This window comes from Sparus aurata, chromosome 6 (genome assembly GCF_900880675.1).
Source record: "Sparus aurata chromosome 6, fSpaAur1.1, whole genome shotgun sequence".
Classification (NCBI taxonomy): domain Eukaryota; kingdom Metazoa; phylum Chordata; class Actinopteri; order Spariformes; family Sparidae; genus Sparus; species Sparus aurata.
In genome coordinates this window covers 5,008,299-5,030,591 of record NC_044192.1, presented here as the reverse complement: position 1 = coordinate 5,030,591, position 22,293 = coordinate 5,008,299, and the positions used below count along the sequence as shown (strand labels likewise).

Genomic DNA, 22,293 nt, shown 5'->3' with positions numbered 1-22,293 from the left:
AAAATCAAAATAAATCTGCTCATATTGACGACTGCAGTTCTGTGAAAGGAGAGTGGGTTCTGGTTCTGTTCTGTGAGCTGCTGATATACAGGAGCAGCTCTACAACATAATTATTATAATGTTATTTTCTTAACTGCTACTGGAGTGTGTGAAGTGTTTTAACCTGTATTTCGTCAAAGCATTTGAAATTAAAATAAAAAAATAAAAAAAGAATATATGTATAATAAAGAAATATATACATTAATAAATACATTAAAACATTGAATTAAGTAATGAAAAAAGGAATAAATAAACAAATAAATAAATAAAAAATAAAAAAGGTTTAAGTTGAAGTTTTAACATTTTTTTCGTCAAAGTGTTTAAAATGTAAAAACAATCATTATTTAATTAGAAAATAGATACATAGATAAATACATTGAAAATAGAAATGAAAATAAATAAATAAACAAATAAATTTAAAAAAAGAAAAAGGGGGAAAAAAAAAAAAAAGGACAAACGGCCGAATTACGCGGCCGTCGCTGATTGGTCGAGCCGTGCCCCGCGTGTGTCCCGGAAGTGAAAGCGGAGGACTGATGTGTGTCTGGAGTGCAGGAATCTGTCGGTAACAGTTCGTGTTCAGTTGGAGGTTTTCTGGCTCAGAAAATGGACACGTTAAACAAACTGAAGCAGTTTGACGCTTATCCCAAAACTCTGGAGGATTTCCGAGTGAAGACGTGGGGAGGAGCGACCGGTGAGAGGCTTTAATTCACCTGAGAGCAGCAGCCATTCAGACACACAGGCTGCTAGCTGCTGCGGCTAACAACAAGGCTAACTCAATCATTTCTCCTTTATGGTGTAAAATATATATAATTTACAGCGAGTTACAGTCTTAACGTGGTCGTCGTAACGCGGGGTAAACCTGGACGGCAACAGAAAAGACGCATTTAACATGTAAAATCCAGTTATAGGGCAATAAAAGGACAAGGCTGGTGATAAAAATGCAAATATGTACATTAACAGTAGATGTGTCATCCAGGAAACTTCAAGATATCATCTTTAATTGAAGCATTTCTACCGCAAAGCCTCCTTAAAGGGTAATGGCAGGGATTTGGCTGGTTTTAGGTCATTTAACACTTAACATTCCTGAAGGCTGTTAAACAAACCCTGCTGTTTTAGCTGTAGATCTTGGTGATGTAGTTAAAATGTGATTGGACTTTATTGATCCCTGAAGGGTAAAATCCACATGTCACAGCAGCAGCAGGTCAGGATAAAGTAAGAAAACATAGTGAACGATTGATTAAAACATTAATGACATTGCAGTTGAATGAAATATATTTAAAATAAAGACATAAATTAGAGAGGTGCATAAGAAAACCTCTACACGTAATATATATTATTATACCCTGGACTATGTTATTGAACGTTACAAATATTTGTGCAAATGAAGTCTTCAGCAGCCATCATGTGTGAGCTGTATACTGTAAAGTGTATATAGATGTAGACACAAGTATAGTATGTGTAATAGTTAGGGTTGTAAATGATTCATCAATTAAAAGCCATCAAGAATGCAACCGATTAAAAATGTGTTAATCGATGAGAAGAGACGGGCAGGGACACATCGGAAAGTATTTCACAGTATCAGATTACAGACACTTGTTTTTCAATTGTGTCCAAATAAAACACAAAATACTGCCGTGAGAAAATTTATTTAATTAAAATACAACTAATTTGTAATTAAAAGATTACAAGGAGACATTTTACACAAGCTGATATCACATAGAAGCCATTTAGTTGCCTCAAAATTCGTTGAATTTTGTTGCCATTTGTTAAAACGTTTCAGACGGAGCACCAATTTAAAATGAAGTCATTATTTTGTGTTCTTTCATTTAAAAGTCAATAAGTTTATGTTTATTTATCTGTTCTTTTAACTCCTCTTTTAGCCGATTTTACGTCTAACACTGTCCATGTCAGCAGTTAAAACAGTTCTCTATAGGAGAAAAAATGTTCAACATATCTTCATGTTATAAATGATTAATCGTTAATTGATTGTTAAGGCAGCCGAGTATCGATTAAAGACATTACTTCAAATTTGCAGTATGTGTATTCTACAGGGTATGCACATACTTTTCCATACAAGTACAAAAGTGTGTATATATACAAAAAAACAAATTAGATAGACTGATAATTAAATAATTCTTCTAATGTTCAAAAAACACCTGTCTGGATCATTCCACAGGTAAAAAGGTTCATTGTCAACAGCTGATTGTGTTGTGATTGGCTGTAAACACGGGAAGTCGTTGGCAGGCGAGGACGAGGCGACGCTTCATCGTTTTGTGAAACACGCGATTGTATAAATGATATTAACACTTGAGCTCAGGTGCGCTTTGTAAAACAGTTGTTTTATATTTTTATAAACTTTTACACTGAATCGTAACTTTTGTAAAATTAGGATTGTAATAAAAATAGAAAAGAATACCATGGTAACACAATAATTACAATATAGTCTGAATATAGTGATATTATCTAAAGAGTAAAGTTATATGATACCACTTAAATATATTTCCTGGCTACTGGTTTCCTTTTAAAAATGGCCGACTGTTGAACATGAGCTTGATAAATGTCAAAATTTGATGCTTTTCTTTGTTTATCCGGTTGTGAACTTAATATCTTTGGAAAAATAAACAGTCCTTTTAATGAAAGAGTGAATTGAATCAGTAAATTGAGAAAACAATAACCAGATTAATTGGAAGTTGAAATAAACGTGAGTTGCAGCCCGAGATTTAACTGGAAACCTGAATTTTTAAGTTTTTCAAAGCTGGATTAAAATGTATCTGGAGATGTAGGACGGCAGCTTATTCGTAGAGTTAGTGGATCAGAACCGAGGCTTCTTGTAATGAAGCCTGTATATAAACGTATCCACATACAAATGAGCCATGACTTCTTTTTTTCAGAGGAATTGTGAAATATGCTGATGTAATTCTGATTTTAGATGAGAGGAAACCGGATATTGAGAAACCAAGGTGCTTTTGTTCCAGACAAAACTGGGTGAGACGTTAAGTTTAGTCGAGTGTAGTGACAGGAAGAGTGACAACCTTTACCCAACTTTACTTTACCTACAGCCCTTTATGTAAGCTAGTTAGTTCTAGCTTCTCAAATGTATAAATTTGCTTCTTTCCTGTTTTAGATCGCTTAAAATTTAATATCTTTGAGTTTTGTCCACCAAAACAAAACATGTAAAGATGCAAAAATTCAAGCTCTTGAAACTCGACGGACAAACAAATGCTGTGTAGCTTTATTGATAATGAAAATAATCAGAAGTCACAACCCTTTTTTTTAAACCCTTTTATTCCTTCACTGTGGAACATCACACGAAATGTATCACAGAACAGCGGTCAGAGTCTTTTTCTATTAGATAACATTAAACACTCAGTCTTGAATAAATTAGTGATTTAATTAAGTTTATAACGTTGGTTTGTTTGCTGACTTTATGGACAATATTTTAATATTATCATCAATCACTTATACTGCCATAATTGACCGCCTGAAACTCAAGCAAATGTTTTCGAATTGACATTTTCCTCAAACACAAGATATCAGGTTTAATTAAATTGGGAAGATGGTGTCTTTGAAAAGCTAAAGCATGTTTTCTTTCTTCTGTAACATATCTCTCTGGAACTCGTTGTGATTTCTCCCTCTGTGTCTCTGCAGTGACGATCATCAGCGGCGTCATCATGTTAATCCTGTTTGTCTCCGAGCTGCAGTACTATCTCACGAAAGAGGTGAGTCCGTCCACATCACCTGATGATTTAATAACCTCCACGAGTGGGCAGAATGCTCCGGGGGAAATTAAAATTGACTTTTACCTCAGAGGGAATTATAATGTGTGCTGCCAGGAAAAAGAAGTTGTGCTTTCTGACTTGGAGCGCTGCAGCCGGGCCTGCCAGCTGAACAGTGAACGCACCGCCATTTTAATCAGACTCATTTGTTTATTTTACAACTTGCTTGTGACATTTTGTCCGCTGATGAGCACATAGTGTATCTGCAGGTCTTGAATACATTTCCTCTCAAAAGAATATTAACAAGTCTGACATTTAAAGTACAAATGTATTAAATATTTAGTTCTAATCTGCCGTCGACAGTTAAATTGGTTTATTTTCATGTCGTCTGGTGTCGTCTGTCGGCGGTTCAGTCGGCACCAGCAGACGTGTGGCGAACACTGTTACAACTGCAGTCATTCGTGTTTAATTGATTACTACATCCATCAATTTTCTGCCACTTATCTTGATTCAGGTCACGTTAATTAATGAGATTACGTGGCGTAACAGATGTATACACAGCTACAAAAATGTGATGTGCATGTAAATGGTAAATGCTGCATTTGCCAAGTCAGTTAATTAATGCTGCAGGCTTTGATACAGGATTCGTTAAACAATGTAGAAACGAGCCAGTACTGGAGGTCATTAACCAACTTTTTCTGAAGCTAATTATATGATGGTGATCGTAAAAGGACGCTCGGGCTAAACATCAACCAGTTTTCAGCGTTCAGGGAAAATTCCCGTCCGACCGGTCTGAGGAGTCGGTCACACGAGCAACGCAACTCCTGAAAGCTCAGTATCTGTAACTGTAGAACCAAGACTAGTTTTGATTTTGTAGCCCAGTAACAACCTGTTCACTCACCTGTTGGCCTTTAATGTCCACAGGAGAGTAGTATGGTTACAGAAGCTAAACTACTAGCTGAGCACAATCCATCCATTTAGTTTCAAATCAGACAAAGTTTTCCTAAATCTCACATAAATTCTACTTTACAGCAAACGTTAGGCTTCCTTTTCTGTTGCTTTGGTGTAGAAAATGCAACCAAATCTGAGATGTTTTCAGTGAAATGTTTGTGCATCAGTGTCAGACATTTTTGTGTCTTGATTGAACATTAAAAAGTTAAAAACTCATCCGTGCTGTTTGTTCTCTGCAGGTTCACCCTGAGCTGTACGTCGACACGTCGCGAGGAGACAAACTGAAAATCAACATCGACGTCATTTTCCCTCACATGCCCTGCGCCTGTATGTAGCCGCTGCTGCTAACTGCTGCTAACTGCTGCTAACTGCTAATGATGACGCAATTAATTAATCCCCTTCTTGCTCTGGCTTCAGATCTCAGTATAGATGCGATGGACGTGGCCGGGGAGCAGCAGCTGGACGTGGAACACAATCTGTTCAAACAGCGGCTGGACAAAGACCTCAAAGCCGTCACCCTCGAGGCAGAGAAACACGGTAAACGTAACGTACTTTAATTTACTCTGATATTTGACTTCCTGACACAGCTGACGGCAGACATTCAGGCACAAAATGGTGCTCCTTTAAAAAAAAAAATGCAAGGGACTAGTCAGGTCGCTGCAGGTGCACGTGAGAGTTCAGTGAAACATCCGTGAGGTCCAAACAACAACAGCAACAGTTCACTCCTCCTCCTTAGCGCTTGTGTAAAGAGGAGAGCTATCAGAACACTTGAAGTTTGACACTGCGAGAGATTCTAGCTAGAAGATTTGGATGCACATTTTGATTTACCAGAACCATCACACTGGACACATGGTGGTAAAAATTGCTGAACAGCCCTGCATGTCTTTGCCAGAGCATCTGTGTTTGGAGGTTTTAGATTGAACTGTTGAATTTAATCCTGCCAGGTGATGACTTTGTGTTTCTCTGTATGTAGAACTCGGTAAGGCCGACGACGGCGAAACGTTTGACCCCAGCACGCTCGACCCAGACAGATGTGAAAGCTGCTACGGAGCCGAGACAGAAGACCTCAAGTAAGACTCACAAACAGACTCTGCTCTTTATTTTCTATGTGTTTTCTGTACAGTCTTGTGTTTACTCATTGCTTCTGCTTTGTTTGTGTGTGTTTTTTCAGATGCTGTAACACCTGCGATGACGTGCGGGAGGCGTACCGGCGGCGAGGCTGGGCGTTCAAGAGCGCCGACACCATCGAGCAGTGTAAGAGGGAAGGCTTCACGCAGAAGATGCAGGAGCAGAAGAACGAAGGCTGCCAGGTTTACGGCTTCCTCGAGGTCAACAAGGTAACAGTTCTCATCTATGGATTATTAATATTATCTCAACAGTAACTGCCTGGTTTGTGTCTGGAGGACATCCACCCGGGTTTGGAAGAAATGTTTTTAGGAACACGTGACACTCTAAAACAAGTGAAATATAAAAAATGCAGTCCGACTGGATCATTATATTTACCTTCTGCTCCTGTTTGTGTCTCAGGTGGCAGGAAATTTCCACTTCGCTCCGGGAAAAAGTTTCCAGCAGTCTCATGTTCACGGTAGGACACACACACACACACACACACACACACACACACACACACACACACACACACACACACACACACACACACACAAACACACACACACGCACGCACGCACGCACACACACACACACACACACACACACAGAAGAATATGAATGTTTCTGAGCACCCTGTGTTCGGTTCCCATGACAGATTTTATGTCCTGTATGCTTGTTGTACTCGTGTCCAACTTAAAGGCTGAACTCGTAACATTTTAAAACCCTATAATGTTTTTTTTGAGACCTGTTTGGATCTGAGACTTTGCATTAACTCCCTAAAATAAACCTCTAAAACTTTAAAAATGTGGGAACGGGAATGTCACACTGCATTTCATCTCTACACAGTTGTTTTTCTTTGAATGAGACTCTGATCACAACCTGAGGTTTAATGAACTGAAAGGAAAGAAACCTTCTTTTCCTTTAGAATAACTGTAAAACATCTGTTGTTTACTGACGAGCTGCTAATTGGAAATGATTACATTTAGAGCAGACATCAAGCAGCTGTGTAGAAAAGCTTTGTCTGTCTATGATGTCAGTGTCAGTCGGTGAAAATCTGTAAATGTCAGATTTTCACTGCTGCTGTGCTATTTTTAACAATGAGAAAACGTTCATGACGCAGCTCAGAAGAGATGAAATTCTCCCGTCGTCAGGTCGTTTCCCATCAGAATCACATCTCAGCTCATATTCATGTGTTCCTGACTAAACTACCACAGCGAGTTTAACCTCAAAACGTCGAAACGGAGGGTGCTCAGAAACGTTCGACTGTGAATGAGTTAATGAGTCTGTGTTCATTCATCATCACTCACCACATCTCCATTAACAAACCATTAATCACAACTCAGGGCTGCACACAAATCTCGTCTGACTGCATGTTGAGGCTTTCTTCCAGCAACAATTGATTAATCAGTGTGATTTCGGTATGTTTCGGTGTTTATGTTTCTGTGTCGTGCAGCTCTGCAGTCGGCTTCTCTGTTCAGCTCTCGGTTTATTCATCAGCACTCGAATCAGGGTTGAGTCACAGGTTATCTAAAGCAGGATTGGAGATGATTAAATATTCACCATTTTTCAGTTTTTAATAAATAATCTTAACTCAGATTTCCAAGATCTCTTGATCTTCGTGGGAGAATGAGGGGGACATCGGTTTTAAAAAAAAATACAAAATACCAAATAAATGTCTTTCTGTGACCTAAATCACCAGGAAGATAAACAACACGATAGTCCTCTTATGTGTCATTCAGTTAAAGGACAGACACAAGGTTTTTTTAAGCTGATGCTTGCAGTGTTGTCCTGATTAATGTAAGAGCTCAGTGTTTCTGTCCACATGTTTTAGGCTGTGACGAGGCTCCGTGACTCTACACCGTCATCTTTGTTTTGTTTTTAACACGTTATCATCTGAAACATCCCCAAACACTTGATTATGCTTCAGTCTAACTTTAAAAAAGCTCCACATCCTGACAATTCATTCTTCTATTTTGCACATCTACGTTTTTATTTCGTTCAGTTTTTCTTTTTCTTTTACCGAGACTTTTGTCTCACCGTCTTGACTGGACTGTCCTGATTTGACTGCCTGCAAAAACGTTTCGCTCATTTGCAAATTAAACCAGAGAAGGAAATTAACAGCAGCCTGCCATCAAATAAATCCATCTCCTAGATAAATCTCTCTAACAGCCTCTTCAGAGGAAACTGCTCCACTTTTATGGTTTGCAGAAGTCAGCTGGCAAAATGCAGAATGTGCTTCAGGAAAATTAAAGTGGCTGCAGTGAGTTTCCTTCGTCCTCTGAACGCTGGCTGCGTGATGACGGATACGATAATCTGACTGGATGTATTTTTGTTTGAATGCAAACAGCAGAAACAAGAGACAAGACTCACGTGTTCTTAGAATAAATCCGCCTCATCCCTTTATTCTGGCCCGACACTGCGGGCTGTTTGGGGCTGCACCATCATCAAAACCAGAACATTTCCTAAAGCTCATCTTCAAATAAATAATCCTCTTCGATGAGATATTCTGCTGTTTACTTTAAATCTCAAATCATATACACGAGCTGAGCTTTTAATACTTTGAAACCATCTAAACCATGAGCACAAAAGCCTGAGGGAAGTTTGGAAAAGCTGCGTGTTTCACTGTTCATGTTTTCATTAAATTAATGAATAAAATAAAGTTACAGAGAGAGGTTTTGTGCGTGTTGTGCAGCCCCTCCTCCCACATCCTCCCATCCATCCACATGAAATGGTCTGTTGTCTGCGTGCATCTTTATAGTGACTCTTCTCTCTTCTTTCTGCAGTGCACGCTGTGGAAAGTAAGTCCATCTTTATTTGCAGTTTTTATTTTTATATATAAATGCCCAAAAAAAACTTCTCAAGAGGAGCAGCCTCATTCCAGTAAAGCCACCGGCACACTTTTATAAATATATGTATATACGAGAGTGTTGCATGTGTACAGATGTTTTTGAATGTGACGTTAGAGTGTTTTAATCGAGTTAAAGATGTCTCAAACTAAATGCTTCATGAGTGGGAGGTCAAAGGTCACCGTGAGAACAGATAACTCGTGTCACTTCTGGCCTCGGCTTCTTATTCTTCGCTGCTTTTCATCTGTTAACTAACCGAACTGAACAGCTGAATCGATGAGCAGCAACCAACCAACCAATCACAGACTGATCAATAACTCACATTTCTGACTGATCTGTTAAAAGACGCATGCATTAATGTATTTGTTTGTTTGTTTGTGTATTTGAAGCATTAACCAGTGAAGTGATTTGTTTGTGATTGCAGTACACGACCTGCAGAGTTTCGGCTTAGACAACGTGAGTAACCCGACTGATGTTTCGAGTTTGACAGATTTGTGGTTTTGTTTCTTACGTAAACATTTTGTTTGCTCATTTTTCCTGTTAACGATTCCTAGAATTTTTGAAAAAGCATGACGCAGTTCACGTTACAAGTCCTGTATTAGTGAAAGGAAGACTTGCTGCTGTTATCTGAGACTGTTTAATGCATCAAATCTTCAGACGACAGTTTAATTACTCTGATCTTTCACAAAACAAACGTCTGGGATGAAGATGTAATTAATGGCACTGCAGAAGTCTGTCACCTTGTAATCTTCCTGTCTGTCGTCCCTGCAGATAAACATGACCCATCTGATAAAACACCTGTCGTTCGGTAAAGATTACCCCGGCATCGTGAACCCTCTGGACGACACGGACGTCACAGCGCCACAAGGTCAGTGGATTCATGGTTTTAGGGAGGAAACACACAACAGAACTGGTGGTCTTCTTAAGAGCTGTGGGATCTGTTTTTTCCCACTACACGGTAGCGTTTCTAACCCTCAGGTGTTCATCTCCAAAACCCAAAGACTCTTCACATCATATGTGATAAAGAAAAGCGGCAAAGCCTCACGTTTAAGAAGCGGGAACCAGCAAATGTTCGAAACACTGAATTATAGAGACGTACTGTCGTAGGAGTGGATAGTTTGGTCGGTTGTTTTGTCTTTGGATGTGGAGCTCTGAGAGAAGTAGTTTCTGGTTTGAAAGACTTGAATTTATGAGTTTAACCCAAATGAAATAAGAGATTTGACCACTCCTGGTTTCACTCCACCGGCCTCATATTTAGACTAAACTTTCGCTTTCTCCGTCAGACCCTCAGAACCAGAACAGAGAGCTTCTGTCTGATGAACAGAACACAAAACTGAGCAGAGAAATAGTTTGAATTTTCCTTCTTCGAGATAAGATTTGCCGTTTTGTATCCGTCACTTGGAGGACGACGTCAGCAGCATCACAAAGTGTAACACATCCACTCTGAACCACATTTGACAAAGCTGAACTTTTATTGACAAATCTAGACAGATGGGGGAGCGGTCGTAGCATCGAGCAGACACAGAGCTGTGGTCGTAGTTATTGGAAGAGTCCCATAGCTGTACAGTTGTGGTGTTGAGGAGGAGGAGGAGGAGGAGGTGGTGGTGGAGGAAGTCGCTCCCCGTCCTCCTCAGCAGCGGATGCCCATTCCGATGGCCATGAAGGTGCCAAACGTCCCGCCGCTCTGCATCATGGTCTTCCCTACTCCTCCCATCAGCTCCCGGCCACGCATGCCGATCCTAGAGACAGTTTTTAATAAGTGTCAGCTGAAGTGAGCAGAGAGTTTACAGGCTCATTCCTCATTCTGTCAGGAAGAAGTGACCTTCACTGTCTCGAAGAGTAGATTAACATGTAAATGAATGTCAGGTTGATATGGCTGATCAATACTAGTTAGTTAAACATCCTGTTGAGTTAGTAAGCATTAATGTTCTTTGCTGTTCGTGGTCACATTAACCTGCTCTGTCTACCTATGAACTTAAGGAAACAGCTGTTATGTCGCACAACTTCAGAACTATTTGAGAAGTTGATAAAAGATGCGAGATGTGGACGGTGAGTCGAGGTGTCGGTGTCTGCAAAGTGTCTCTTGCAGTGGTTTTTCCGATGGTTTCAGTTGTGTTCAGGCTTTATGCTCATCACTGCAAGCAGAACAAGCGCGACATCTACTTCTGGACTGTAGGAAATGGACAGGAAGTAATCGAATCCTGACCACAACTCAGAGCAGGAGGCTGCTGAGAGGGTCTGATGTCGTTCACTGTACAGATTATAAGTGCTGAGGCAATGTGGTTGTGATTTTTGTGCTATATAAATAAAACTGTTTTTAAAGTAGAGTTGGAGAAACAGAGAACTTGTACCTGCTTTTTTATTTGGCAGAAGGAGAGTAAATCATCTACCACTCCCTTCAAGTGAGCCAACACTTCTGAACAATGAGCAGGATGAAGATGACAAATTAGTTTCTCGGATCGTTAGCGGTGATGATTAGTATTAGGAATGTAACAAACAGGTTTGGAGGGGAATGAGCCTTCATGTGCACACTTTACTTTTAGAATGTTTTGGGGCAGTTATTGCTGATTAACTGGTTCTTACTGGCTCTAAAACAGCTAATCTTAATGGAAACCAAGTCTGACATTTGCAGTTTCTGTAAAAGCAGGACAGTTTGAGTTCAGACTTACCTGAGACAGGAAAACGTGCCAAACATGGCTCCGGCTGCCATTCCTACTGCAAACCCCATCATGAAGCCCATCTTGACCCGGTCAAAACAGTTGGGCTGGGTCTGGCCATATGGACCTACAGCCACCGGCATCTGGAGAGGACGATACACAAGGGGAAATGTTAGACTGTTGAACTCTTAGTTCCTTTCAGAGTGACACATGGTGTAATCTGATAGGAACAAAACACTGTGCAGATCTAAAAGGTTGCCAAACTGGTAGCAGAACACTTCGTTCACTCTGATTTATCACCTGTTCTGTTCACATGTACACAACAATGGGACTACTGACAAAATGTGGTCATGTCAAGAAGCGATTGATGAAGCTTCTTCACCAGAATTCAAAGAATCTCCCTTAGTTTGTGATGGAGTAGGAAATATGCTCAACTTGATCTTATCAGACCTTTTGTTTTCACGGCTGATATTAGTGCAAACCTTTCCAAATGAATGTGTTTGTTCAAAATTACCACACAGGAAACATGTGGCCAAGTGAGATTCCAGCATATGAATCCAGCACACAGTGCAGTGAAGCTAACAATGAGGAGTTATGGGACTCAGCAGCTCGTGTTTGCCTTCTCCAAGTTAATCCAACCATGTCAGACGCTCAGTAAACACAGAAGACAAACACTTCCTCCAAAATCCATTCTGCGCTTTTACCAGTCTATTAAGTAAGGCTGCATAATTAATCACAAGATAACATTTAGGGCATTCAGATTAGCATTAAGATGATCGATAATCTTGTTCTCCGGATGTAATAAAACATGTTTGTCAGGCAGAGAAAAGGAGAAACGCCACATCATCATTTTACTATTTTTCAGTGACAGTGAAAATTGTGATGTAATATTGAATCATCCAAAAAAATAATGAATTACATCACAATCACATTATCTGTCAATATAATGGCAATATCACTTTTTGGGCCACATCCTGCAGCCATAATATGTTGAGCTATAATTTGACATAATTTGCTGTAGAGAAGAAGAGTTGTGTGCTATTACATCCGTTGTGTTATTGTTATGCAAATTGAATGTTTTAGACTTTATTTTGTTGGTTATTTAACTGAAATCATTACGTGCTCTACTTTTGCTACATAATGATGCACAATGTTAGCTAGTCTGATGTGAAGACACTCGTCAAGTGTTAAAGGTGTTGTGTAAGTTAGCTTCCTGTCAGTCGTTTGACCTTTTGTACCTGATGTTAGCTTGCTGCCTGACATTAACTTTAACGGCTGTCTACTGGCTGTTTACAGTCCAAGCTAGCTATTAGCATCAGCTTAGCAATAAGATCCGGCAGTTAAGCTGCTGATTGGTGTTAATGATTAAGCTGGGTCGTTAAATGTGTAACGTGAGGCAAGTTGTTAGTTAGCATAAGCTCGTGAGCTAGGCTAACGTCAGTGAGCACACTTAACAGACGAAATACCCAGCTGTTTGTTTTAAAAACGTGGTTTCTTTAAACGGTAACTTACAAAAACAAACATTAAAATGTATTCTGTAAATCAATCTTTCTTTTTTTTAATCGCAGCAGATAGGTTGTTGTGCTAGTTTAGCATGCTAGCTAACAGGCTAACGTCAGCCGTTGGCCTTGACAGATAAACACGTCACGTTCAGTCTCTTCTTCTTCTTCGACGGTTCGTCCCAGATCGATCTTACCTTCAGATACGTGTGTGTGAAGTAAACCTGGTTATCTTGAGTTTTTCCCGACTGGAGGGTGATCGTGTGTTTATTAGCACAGCTTCGGTTTAAATGTCTTTTCTAGCAGACCTCCATAACCGGATAGAGGAAGGAGAGAAAGACAGAGGAAGGCAGATAAAAGAGGAGCGATCGCCGGCAGGAGGAGGCGAACAGGCGCCTCCCGGTGGTTCATGTCGGTACTACAGCCACCAGTTAAAAAGAGTGTGGACACCAAAACAAAACAATGTGATGATATTTTAATCCTTTCAGACATAAACTCAACTCAAACTCTGCACAATACAGGTCAAACTATTATGTTTTTATTGAGTATTTTGAAATTTATCAGACACTTTTTGGGTTCAGTGTCTTGCCCGAGGACACTTTGACATGCAGATCAGGGGATTCGAACTAGCAACCTGCTGATAACAAGACGCCGGCTCTACCTCTGAGCCACAGCTGCCCTATTTTTAGCATTTTATTGTTGTTTTGCACCTGCAGACCACAGCAAATTCCTCGTGTGTGAAAACTTATTTGGCAATAAAAACGACTGATTCTGAAAACAATAAATGATGTGAAATTTTTTGGTTTTTTTTAATGCCAACAAGCGTCCCAACCTTTTGGACTGTCGGTTGTAATAATATGTACATTTTATGTGTTGAATATATTCAAAGTTAAACCCAACACAGAGCCTCAGTTAACCCACGTAAATACAAACACAAACCAAACTGTTTTATACTGTTGAGAAAGAGCTGTAATCAATAAGTTTTTTCTTATATTCTGCTGTTTCATCTCGACCTCCTGTTTCGTCTGAGATGATTAAAAACCGTGTTGATCTCAAGCGTCTTCTTTCTGTCTCCACAGCGTCGATGATGTACCAATACTTTGTGAAAATTGTTCCCACCATCTACGTGAAAACCGACGGAGAGGTGAGTCCTCTTTCAGTCCAGACCTAAACTACTTTAGCACAGTACGGTCGGTGTTTTAATTGAGACATCCAGGAATCCATACGACCAGAACAACTCAAAATAAGTCATCGATCGAATTCTGACGTGATAACGTATGTGCAGGATGTAAACGTGATCTCTGTGATGTCAGAGGGTCAAACTGTGAAAGAAAAAGTGTTGCACTGAAACATTATCTTTTGTAGATTTGTTTAAATAAGTCAAAAAACACTTAAAACACATTTTGTATCATAAAGCAAACATCCACTCATCGTTCTCATCCGTCTAAAACTGTTTTGTTGGCGTTTATTTCCTCGCAGGTGGTAAAAACAAACCAGTTCTCCGTCACCAGGCACGAGAAAGTGGCCAACGGGCTTATAGGAGACCAGGGGCTGCCGGGAGTGTTCGTCTTATACGAGCTGTCGCCCATGATGGTTAAATTCACAGAGAAACACAGGTAGGACACCTTGTTCAGAATTAAATAATGGTTTTAAAAAGACTTCTGAGAGAGAGAGATCTGACACTGTTTCATCGATACAAGAAGAACGTGAGCTTCGTTAAATGTTGCTGCAAATTTAATCTCTCCGTCTCTTTCTGTTCAGATCGTTCACACACTTTTTAACAGGAGTGTGTGCCATTATCGGAGGTGTGTTCACAGGTGAGTCCCTCTACGTCACCGTGTCATGTAGTAAAATGTAACTGTGGATGAAGCGAGGGAAATCTGACTTGTGTTTGCTCGTCCTCCCGCAGTGGCCGGTCTGATCGACTCGCTCATCTACCACTCGGCTCGGGTCATCCAGAAGAAGATAGAGCTGGGCAAGGCGTCCTAACAGCGCCCCCTGCTGGCCTCCAACGGTGCAACACAGACCAAGACACGGACACAGAGACAGAGAGCAGACGGACGGACGGATGGATGGACGGAGGGAGAAGTTTGACAGCAGAAGCAAACAGCTTGTTTTCCTTCAGTCTTTCTGTCTTCTGTCAGATCGAATGAGAGACAAACGGAGGGAGGACGGAGAGGTTTTTAAATCGGCCAAAGTTTTTAATTCCTCCGTCTCCGTTGTCATCGTTGGGAAAAAAGCTCCGGAGAGGAACCTGAAGTTCACAGTCCACTGTTTAATTTGATGCCAACAGGACGGAGACAGAATCAGAAGTCCGACATCGACGAGAGACTTTTTTTATGAGACTGAACTCGAGCAGAGACGAGGACGCTGCACCGAGTCTGGAACGCTTCTTCGTGGAGGAGGAAGGGAACTTCCTTCTCTCTCTCTCTCTCCTGCTTATGTCAACGTTCGCTGCGCTGAATGTTCGTTAGAGGATCTGTGGTCGAGCCGATGTTCCAGAGGGGCGATGATGAAACGGCACGAAGGCTTTTTAAAGGAATACGCCACCCAAAATCTGTTTTCATATCAGCTACTGCCTGGAGAAAAGATGTTTGCACAGAGAGCCTGAGATGGGACTTAAAATGCTTTTTTTGTGATCTCAATATAACAAATGTATTCTGATTGAAATATATTCTTCTCTTTGGAGGTTTTAAGGACGAGGCTGGTGATGTTTTTGTCAGGAGTGGCTCATTAACACACCGCTGATGTCATCACCGCTTCCCAGTTTCCCTGTTTCCTCTCCGCACCACATGTCCATAAAACGTGTGTTAAGAAGCTGAGTTAGTGGCTGATAAGAAACATTCTGGGTGACGTGTTCCTGTAAAGACTTGTTGTACAGAAGATTGTTGTGTTGATTTAAAGCCGCTATGTGTGGGTTTGTAAGACAGCGATGGAGACTGGTTGTGTTGTTTTCAGCCGGCTCATCTTCACGTCTCGTCCTGATAATCAGGTCCGTCTGATCGACACGGTGTTAGACGAATCCTTCACATCGTGGCTTTAAAGAAACGACACATTAAGACTGAATCAACGACAAAGCGAACTGGCGTAATCAGAAGTGGAGAGTCGTGTATTTAAGAAGCCAAATTCTTTCAGTGTTTCAGCGTAAAACCGACGAGCAGCCGCCAAAATTTGCTCTAACGTCGTCTCGCTGTGTCGAACTCAGAATAATCTCTGCAGCTTCCTGTGATTTTGTTCCACCTCTCTCTGTCATCGGCACCTTCCTCAGTTTCACCGTGTTTTATGAATGAAGTTCAGGCGCTGTTTTAGGGGAAATTAACCCTCCTGACACAGAAATGCAGCCGAGTCACCGGTAACGCTTCTGCAAACCACAGATACACCCGAGGTTGACGTTAGCACCAAATGCAGTGTATCACGTCCATATTATCTGCTTATTAGCTGACTTTCACATCAGAACGTGGAGCGAACGGACGCCAACAAGGACAGCTGCAGTTTGAGTCGCAGCAGTGGATATTTTTACAGACACTTGAAGATATTTCTCAGCATTTGTGGCATGAAAAGCAGGTTTTTTTTTCAGGCGCTCTGCAGACATTTCCATCCGTAATCCTTCCCAAGTGTTTTTTGTGCCTAAACCTTCGCAGCAAAATATAAAAATTCAACTTAAATTAACGTGCAATTGGAAAATAAAGAACCGTCAGCCTCGCAGATGTCTGTGGTTTTGCAGAAACGTACTCAGAGAACGTATATTCTGGCGTCCGGGTTGGAGAATGTGACCCTCTGACTGATTTCTTCCCCTCAGTGTGATTTGTAAATCAAACTATTCGTATGATTTTGTTCTGTTGTTGGTTCAGGAGTGTAAATACTGTACAGACACATCCAGCACTGCCTCACAGGAAGGAGGGAGACGACTGAACACTAACTGAATCCCAGCGGACGGAGCGTCGCAGCGCTCTGTGTCAGTGTTACAAACACATTCAGATTAATTCGATGAGATTCTTTTATTTTGTATTATCGGGTGAAGGGCTTCTGCTTCTGTTCTTGTTTCTTCCTTTGGGATAAATCACACCGCCCCCTTTTTTTAGACTGCTGGTAAAAGACGCGCTCCTGTTTGCTTTTTCTTTATCTGGTTTGTGGGTGTCGGGAATCTTTAAAGGAGCGTCGCTTCAGATAATGATCCTCCTCCTGTGGCCGCGTGAGTCCTTTTTAAAAGTGTTATTCTGACGGGTTAATGACAGGGAGGAGCAGGAAGCTCCCGACCACAAGAAGACGGCGCGTTGTGCGTTTGATTCTGAACTTCATTCCTGACTCACGCGTTGAGTCACCACACGAGGCCCAGATGTTTCTGCCGGTTTGATCTTGGCCTCTGTGTTTATTTTCAGCCCGTCAGGAGCGTTCGACAGACAGAAACAGACGAGATGTTGGCTTCCTGAAAGGACCGCACTCGTGATTGGCTCATTAACTACAGATCAGACGTCAGTTATGTCACGGACGACCTTTTTAAAAGTCAGTTATTGATGTTTTTGGTGCGTTCGAGAAGGATTGGAAATCCAAAAATCCAGAGTCTGCTGCCAAACTTGTCTGATGTTTCTGATTCAGTCCACACGTCCGTCTGCTTCGTGATGTATTGATCCATTATCTTTAATCAGCTGATCATCTGGTCCGAGGTGACGCCTGTAAGATGTCCTGTTTTGTTCGACCAGCTGTCCAAATCTCAAATATATTCAGTTTACAGAGAGATAAAAAAGATATAAGAAAAGAAGAGCTGGAGGAGAGAATGTCAACTATCAAAATTAAGGCTGCGATTAATATCACGAGTAATTGTTACGTCTATAAAACGGACGTCTTCAAATCGCTTCTTTAGTCCAAAACTCAGAGACAAAGAAAAGCAGCAGATCCTCGTGTTGAAGAAGTTTAACATCTGCTTGAAAATACGACAGAAGCGATCAATCGACTGTCGATTCTGCCGATTTTGATCACTGGCTGCAGCTCTGATTGAAACAGATTGTAAACCCAAGTTTCTGGAAGCAAACAAAGCTGTTGTTCACTACATAATGAGGCTTTTTCCTTCCTCAATAGATTATATTTCTTCGGGGGAACTTTTACTAAATCAGAATATAATTCCTGCTCTTATTGTAGTTTGTTGAACATGTTGAAGAACCTTGTGGACAATTCCTCTTTACAGGACGTCCATGTTTACATATCGCTTATCTTCTAACACTCACGTTAGTTTTCTTTAAAGCCTCCTGAATGTTCGAAGACAACATGACAACACTTTATCAATCAGAATCAGAATCGATGCTCAGTGATCAGCTGTCGGTCGATCACATTCTCTGTGTTCGTCTGTTTCTGTCTGTCTGTCACTCAATGAATGAAACGTGTCACTTCCTGCCCTGCTGGATGATTTCCTCCCCGTAAGGACGTCTATTTATCGAAGATGTCGCAGTTTGTCGCTCGAAGCACAAAATCCCCGTCATCCAAACCAAACCTCTGTTTTTACAGTTTTAAAGAAACTGAACTCGTGTTTCTTCTCCTCTCCGTTCCCTCCGTTTGTTTCAGCAGCTTTGTGTTTGAAGTTGTGAATCTGCGACTGAGACTGAAGCTCGTGAGACTGTCGCAGAGTTTTGCAGCTGCGAAGACAAAAAGTGGATTGATGGTGAAAATCGGAACCGGTCCGATGTTCCTTCTGTCCGTGTTTTAGATCCGACGCTGCGGTGTGATGGTGACGAGTCGGTGTCGAAGGTCGATTGTTGCACCTTTTAACATCTAAATCAGGGGCGGGGGTCGTGTGTGTGTGGGCGTGTGTGTGTGTGTGTGAGTGTGTGTGTGTTCTGATGCCAGTTGCCAAGTGTGTGTGTGCGTATGTGTGTGTGTGTGTGTGTGAGAGAAATGTATTTATATTTTGATTGTCCTCAAACAGTTTTTAAAATGACAGATAATAAATGTTAAATACACCAGCCTCCTCCGTCTCACTGCTCCTTACTTTTCATTTAAAGATGGAATCTTAACTAATTAGATGAAGAAGCTTGATTTGAACGACTCTTTGTTTTGTCTTGTTTTGTTTACAAGCTGAACTGAGTGTCGTGTGATCGTCCGTCGTGAGTCAGATGAAGCTGATTAGCATCAGTCTGAGTGGATGTTTGACTCAGTGATGAGAGAGATGAAGGAAACTAGACGCATCAAAGAAATCACAGGAAGGACAAGAAGTATCACCAGTAAAAGAACCTTATTAAAGGGATATTCCGGTGTAAGTTTAATCCATGGTCTAAATCACCGTGAAACTGTGTTAGACTCCCTCTCCAGAGATCAAGTTAGCAGACCGCTAACTCACGTAGCTTTATCAACCTCAGAAACGACCGCACGACAACAATACACTGCAGTAAATGGATCCAAATATAAACCGCCACCAAAAAGCCACAAATAATGCTCAGAACAGCACCAAACTTCAGCAACAGTACAAATAGGGTCTCAGCACATAGTCCGGGGCATCTAACCTCCGCTAGCTTAGCTGGATTTCTATTGTGAAGCTAAAAACAGATTTCAACTCTCCTCCATCAGCTTCCGGGTCGGGGAAGTCCCGACGCGACGATTACCGAGTGCGGTTAGAAATGCACAATTCTGTTCTTTTCCCTGTCCGCTCTCGATAATAACTGTTATAAACTGGCAGGTAAGACACATATGAACTTTGATTGCTTTTCCATGGAGTCATAATCATACATTTTCATCCATGAGCCGCGGAACTCTACTGCACTCGGTAATCGACTCGTCGGGACTTCCTGTCAACAGGAAGCTGCTGCAGAAGAGTGGTAAATTTAGTCAGCTTTTCAGTAGAAATCCAGCTAAGCTAGCGGAGGTTAGATGCCGCGGACTATGTGCTGAGACCCTATTTGTACTGTTGCTGAAGTTTGGTGCTGTTCTGAGCATTATTTGTGGCTTTTTGGTGGCGGTTAATATTTGGATCCATTTACTGCAGTGTATTGTTGTCGTGCGGTCGTTTCTGAGGTTGATAAAACTCCGTAAATTAGCGGTCTGCTAACTTGATCTCTCAAGAGGGAGTCTAACACAGTTTCATGGTGTGTTAGATCATGGATTAAATTTATGCCGGAATATCCCTTTAAAGGAAAATTACCCAAAAATTAAAAGTTCAGTCTCTCCTCCAGATTCTCCTTCATGCTCGGGGGGAAGTAGGACAAAGTTTCGCTCTCCGCGAAACATTTCTGGAGCTTCACAGCAAAACAGAGTTGCAGCGTCCTCCTAAACAAATAAAGAAGATGGAGAATTGATTTACAAAGTTTTAAAAAACAACTTAAATTATTCTACAAAGTCGTTATTCACACCCTCATCAGCGTGAGGTGAGGAGCTGATGAGCGAACAACTGCTGCTTCATCTGACGTGTTCCTTTATTAAGTTTCCCTGAGAAGAACAATGAAACATCACAACAAAGCGAACGATGACGCTGACCTTTGACCCCAAACACATCTGTAGCTGTGTCTCAGTTCAGGGTCTGCATCCTCTGAAGGACTCAGCCTTTGTGGTCTTCGAAGGCGAGTCCTTCAGAGAGACCTTGTTAACCTCGTCAGCCGTTGTTAAATGTGACGGTCTAGTCTTTGGAGCATTTCCTGGTTGCGTCACCAGATGTTTTACCCTTACGTCACGATTTCTGCCGCCCAGGCCCGCGAAAGAGACGATCTACGCCACGCGATGTCGCCATTTTCTCTCTTTCTTTCTTCTTTTTTTGGGCGCGCAAAGAAACTTGGGATATGTGAGGCCACGAAGGATAGTAGCGGTGCATCCTCCAAAAAGAGGGAAAAGAAGGAGCATCTGGAGGAGCCTTCAGATTGGGACAGGCTTCGCACGGCGTTTTGACGTAATTGTCCTTCAAATGCTCCTCTGAAGGATGCAGACGCTGAATTGAGACACAGCCATCATGTCTTCTCGGTTCCACCTGAACTCTCTGAAGCAGCAGATAGATTTCCTCTCATTCACCCACAAATCAAATCAAACTCAATAACAAAATCCATGAAACCAGAGAAATAAAAATCTTTTTCTTCGATGTCACATTCTGTAAATCCAAAATAAAACGTATTCCGTCACATAAATCATCTCGTCTATAATTTAAATACCCAGTTTCTAATGAGCAGCAGTTCACCTGTCGGCCACAAGATGGCGACATGGACTTCAAAATGTGTTTTTACTATTGGCCTCACACACACACACACTTACACACACAGGAAGTTACTTAAGCCGGCTATAATTTCATTCAGATGATCTGTTCCCTGTGAGTGTGTGTGTGTGTGTGTGTGTGTGTGTGTCAGAGCCACGCAAGGCTGAGCAGTCCAACATTATGGTCCACAGAGAGTTTGATGCTGGAAATATAATTATCTGTCTGGGTGTAGTGTTCTGTGTGTGTGTGTGTGTGTGTGTGTGTATCATATTACGTCATCATCATCATCATCATCATCATCGTCGGGGTTGTGACGGACGGTCTCGGTCACCTCAGACGGGGTCACAGACACACTGATATCTGACGGATCGGTCGGATTATTGATATTTACATGATTTATCAGCACCTTCCTGAAATATAAGAACGATGATGGTTTGAACAAAATGCAGACGAACAAAGACAAATAAAATCTCTCGTTAGACGTCATCAGAGAGTGTCTGTGTCTTCGGCTCTGATTGGCTGATCAGCTAAGTGGTTCAGAGGAAAATGGAAAAAGCCAGTCGCTGTGTTGTATCTGTGATTTTACCCGTTTAGTGCCGATACTATGAGTGAGGTATCGAAGAATTCTTTAGCTGAATGATAACAAATCTACTCGTACCGAGACGGGACAAAAAAGTATCTGCCGCGGAGGGAAGCGAGCAAGAAAGTCAGGCTACCTTGTAAGTTTTGGAAATACGTCTCAGCACAGCATCTCTAACAGCTCCACTCAGGGAACGAGATCTTAGAGTTGTTTGCTTGTCGTCTGGCCGTGATTTCGAGTTCATTCTGATGTGGTACGCTTATATTTTCTTCATGTTTGTTCTGAACGCAGCATGAGTCCATTTTCCCTTTTTAAATGATGATCAACCTCCAGACTTCTGCCTCCTGCTGGTCCGGAGCGGTATTACCTCCGACAACAGCTGCTGATCGTACGCTTCGTATGTAAAATATTTCATCTTCGAGGGAACATGTGACTGTTCAACAAGTCCCGATGCAGAAAGTTTCCCTCTGACATGAAGAGAAGAAACTTCAGTCCCTGTCGTCAGCGTGTCGGTGAGTAAGACATCCTGAAACCCGTGAAAAATATTTCAGGGAAAATTCGATGAAACATTCGAACGCGAGCCAAGAAACAAATCATGTGGCTTTTGGTGCCGGTCCAGGAAAACTTCCTGATACGGCGGGTTTCTCATGAACTCCGGCCCTCAGCTGACTGTGAACCTTCCACATCGTTACTCTGATGCAGAAATATTCAAGTTTAGAGTTCAGCTTTCATTT

At 41.5% G+C, this 22,293-nt stretch overlaps 2 protein-coding genes across 5 annotated transcripts; one reads left to right on the top strand and one right to left on the bottom strand.

Annotated features, from left to right (window-relative positions):
- The first annotated feature begins 536 nt into the window (after positions 1 to 536).
- ergic3 (ERGIC and golgi 3) lies at positions 537 to 17,109 on the top strand. Of its 4 annotated transcripts, none has more exons than XM_030420611.1 (14): positions 537 to 730; positions 3,688 to 3,758; positions 4,946 to 5,033; positions 5,124 to 5,243; positions 5,680 to 5,776; positions 5,878 to 6,043; positions 6,234 to 6,291; positions 8,600 to 8,614; positions 9,087 to 9,118; positions 9,434 to 9,530; positions 13,898 to 13,962; positions 14,298 to 14,434; positions 14,580 to 14,635; positions 14,728 to 17,109. In XM_030420611.1, the coding sequence occupies exons 1-14, from the start codon at positions 643 to 645 to the stop codon at positions 14,805 to 14,807; spliced, it is 1,170 nt and encodes a 389-aa protein (XP_030276471.1). In that variant the 5' UTR covers positions 537 to 642; the 3' UTR covers positions 14,808 to 17,109. The 4 variants fall into 4 exon arrangements, with proteins under 4 accessions (XP_030276471.1, XP_030276469.1, XP_030276473.1 ...); XM_030420609.1 differs by having other exon boundaries at positions 5,124 to 5,249; XM_030420613.1 differs by lacking the exon at positions 8,600 to 8,614.
- On the bottom strand, positions 10,112 to 13,228 carry romo1 (reactive oxygen species modulator 1). The gene is made up of 3 exons (XM_030420614.1): positions 13,016 to 13,228; positions 11,332 to 11,462; positions 10,112 to 10,401 (listed from the first exon to the last, which is right to left on the bottom strand). The coding sequence occupies exons 2-3, from the start codon at positions 11,460 to 11,462 to the stop codon at positions 10,293 to 10,295; spliced, it is 240 nt and encodes a 79-aa protein (XP_030276474.1). The 5' UTR covers positions 13,016 to 13,228; the 3' UTR covers positions 10,112 to 10,292.
- Positions 17,110 to 22,293: the final 5,184 nt, after the last annotated feature.

Excerpts from the sequence above, each read along its gene's own strand:
- ergic3 (XM_030420609.1), top strand. The coding sequence starts at position 643 with ATGGACACGTTAAACAAACTGAAGCAGTTTGACGCTTATCCCAAAACT. Across the intron at positions 3,759-4,945 it reads AGTACTATCTCACGAAAGAG|GTTCACCCTGAGCTGTACGT; the intron begins GTGAGTCCGTCC and ends TGTTCTCTGCAG. Across the intron at positions 14,435-14,579 it reads AAATTCACAGAGAAACACAG|ATCGTTCACACACTTTTTAA; the intron begins GTAGGACACCTT and ends CTTTCTGTTCAG.
- romo1 (XM_030420614.1), bottom strand. The coding sequence starts at position 11,462 with ATGCCGGTGGCTGTAGGTCCATATGGCCAGACCCAGCCCAACTGTTTT. Across the intron at positions 10,402-11,331 it reads GGCACGTTTTCCTGTCTCAG|GATCGGCATGCGTGGCCGGG; the intron begins GTAAGTCTGAAC and ends AACTGTCTCTAG.